Here is a 2,630-nt window from a genome sequence, read left to right as displayed (position 1 = left end):
AAAAAAAAAAAAAAAGTAACTTTAAGAAAAACACAGAATGTTAGAATACGGAGGAACTTTGAAAACATTATGCCAAGTGAAAGAAGCCAGTCATAAAGGACCATGTAACATATGATTCCACTTACATGAAATGTCCAGAATAGGCAAATCAGAGAGACAGAAAACAGGTTGGTGGTTGCCTAGGGCTGGGGAGGTTGCAGGGAGACACAGGCAGTGACTACTAATGGGTATGGCGTTTCTTTAGGGGGTAATAAAAATGTTCTAAAAGTGATTGTGGTGATGACACTACAGCTCTGAAAATATACTAAGAACAGCTGAATTGTACGTTTCAAAGGGGTGAATTGTAAGGTATATGAATTACATCTCAGTAAAGCGGTTATAAAAAATAAAAGAACAACACAGGAGCACAGTGTCCCCTGCCTGCCCCCCTGCCCCGTGACCTGCCAGCACTCACTTGGAAGCCTTCATGGAGTCATCTGCCCAGCCTCCTTGCCGGCGCGGTGGCTTGGGAGGGGGAGCCTGCAAGGGAAGAGAAGTCAACAAAACAGTCACTCAAGACCAGCGTTCAAGCAAACAGGCACTGAGGTTAAGGTAGCCTAAACCAACCTTCTGAAACCTTCGAATGCAAATACAATACTATGAAACCTGCGTGCTTTCATACCCTTCTGGAGGACAATCTGGCAACGTCTACTGAAAGCCTTAGAAATGCTCACACTTTTTGAGTCAGCAATTCTAACCCCAGGAATTTATCCCAAGGAAATAATCAGAGAGAAACATAATGTCATTTTTGAATATAATGAATAACTGGACGTCAACAAGGAATTTAAGTAAATCACGGAATACACATGTGAAAATACTATGCAATATTAAAAAGGAATTAATGATATGAGAAAGTTCAACATGTGTTAACTTTTTAAAACATGTTCAAAATAGTAGGTATATGCTTCTAATTTTGTGAAAAGATCACTAATACAGAACATCTAGTGTTAATTAGCTATCAGTACATGAATGAGAGGGGATCCAGTGAAAGAATTATGGCAATTTCTTTTTCCTTCTTTATGCTGTTGTGCATTTTCCAATTCTTTTTTACCGTCAATTTATATCACTTTTATAAAAAAAAAAAAGTAATAAAATAAAAATATAAGAGAGAGGCTTGCTTCAAAGACACAAACTCAAGTGGTGGGTTAAAAAGCTACTCAAGTTATTTGGGCAGGAAGCATTCACCGGCAATAGATACATCCACAAACCCAAGTGCAGGAATTCTTGTAACTATTTTTGATTTTGTGGGCCGCACAGTCTCTGTTGCAGCTACTCAACTCTGAAGTTGCAGGGCAATCAAACCACAGACAAGAAGTAAACACCTGGGTGTAATGTGTTCCAATAAAACTTTACAGAAACAAGCAGCGGGCCAAATTTGGTGGGAAGTATTCTGCAGACTCCTGGGCTAAAATCACTGTAATGTCCTTTCAATCTGTTGCTTAAAACCTAGCTTGCAGCTTTTTAAGAAAACATTCCCTCAATATGGTGAAATACCTTTTAACTTTTGATATTTTTATTTTACACCAAGATGTGTTTCCTTTCCTGCTTCTCTGGTAGCACGCCAGCCTGCCAAGGACATGTTCCATCTAGAGACGGAGCCTTTCTGCGGGATGAGGCAGAACCTGTTGGAAAGGCCTGATATCAGGAGGAGAAGGCAAGTCCTGCAAAGCCTGCATCCAACTTAGCTCCTGGGAAACCTAAGTAGTACTTTAGAGAAAACAAACTTGAGTAATGAGGCTCTGTACTCTCAGAAACAGCAAAAATGTAGAAGTAGAAAACGCACTATTGCTTTTGTCTCTCTCAGGGGGGAACCCAAAGAAGATGAACGAAGAGATCCCCACCATTAATCCCCAGTCCACGCATCCTTTTTTGGTATCCCTGCCACACACAATCACTGGTCCCCAGGCTGGATGGAGAAGGCTTCCATCCCAGGACCCCTCTTCCCTTAGACACAGGTGACTGAACCAGGGCTGCACCAGTCAGAGCCAGTCACAACCAATCAAGTTCTCTTTCCCAGGAATCTGGAACTGAAGCTCAGAGGTTAGGCTGCTCAGACAGCACTGAGTGTTGGAACTAAAAGGACCAGTTGGAATCAGAATAAGCCCAAACTACCACAAGCCAAAGTTGTGTATAAGCAGAGACCAAGAACGTTGTCTTGTTCAACTCTTACCATGTGGAAGGCATTGCAAATGTTAAAGAGATTGGAACTGAACCATATCGGGCCCCTACAGGAGGTTTTAAACCAATCTGGCCCACAGCTTTCTTCCCTATGCTTTTGCAGATAACATCCCACTTTCCTTTACCCAAGGGTAGGACCATCTTGTGACAATGTGCATTCCTGAATTTGGAGATCACAAACTAGGAACTGCATATTTGGTTTGGCCATACAGTGGTTTTTATCTGTTTTTAAATTTAAACTACCATTTTAAAAATTGTAAGATTTCCACACAAAACAGGACTCTCCGGCTTCTCTCGGAAAACTGGAAACTCTAGCAATGCCGGGGCTGAGAAGCAGCCGCCCTCTGGTGACTGGACACGTGCATTCTAGCTCACCACGGTCCCCACCCGCTCTGTCTGTCTCCTTCCTGCTG

The 2,630-nt window shown here is 42.2% G+C and overlaps 1 protein-coding gene across 1 annotated transcript in view; it reads right to left on the bottom strand.

Moving 5' to 3' along the window:
• Positions 1-2,630, bottom strand: part of IFT43 (intraflagellar transport 43) — a 90,254-nt gene that overhangs the window by 55,966 nt on the left and 31,658 nt on the right. Inside the window, exon 3 of the mRNA XM_007459757.1 lies at positions 455-519. Within this exon, the coding sequence (XP_007459819.1) occupies positions 455-519 (65 nt within the window). The remainder of the gene's footprint in view (positions 1-454; positions 520-2,630) is intronic.

This window comes from Lipotes vexillifer, unplaced genomic scaffold (genome assembly GCF_000442215.2).
Source record: "Lipotes vexillifer unplaced genomic scaffold, Lipotes_vexillifer_v1.1 scaffold39, whole genome shotgun sequence".
In the NCBI taxonomy this organism is placed as follows: Eukaryota; Metazoa; Chordata; class Mammalia; order Artiodactyla; family Lipotidae; genus Lipotes; species Lipotes vexillifer.
The sequence above is the reverse complement of the archived record's forward strand: the minus strand, read 5'-3'. Positions and strand labels throughout refer to the sequence as shown.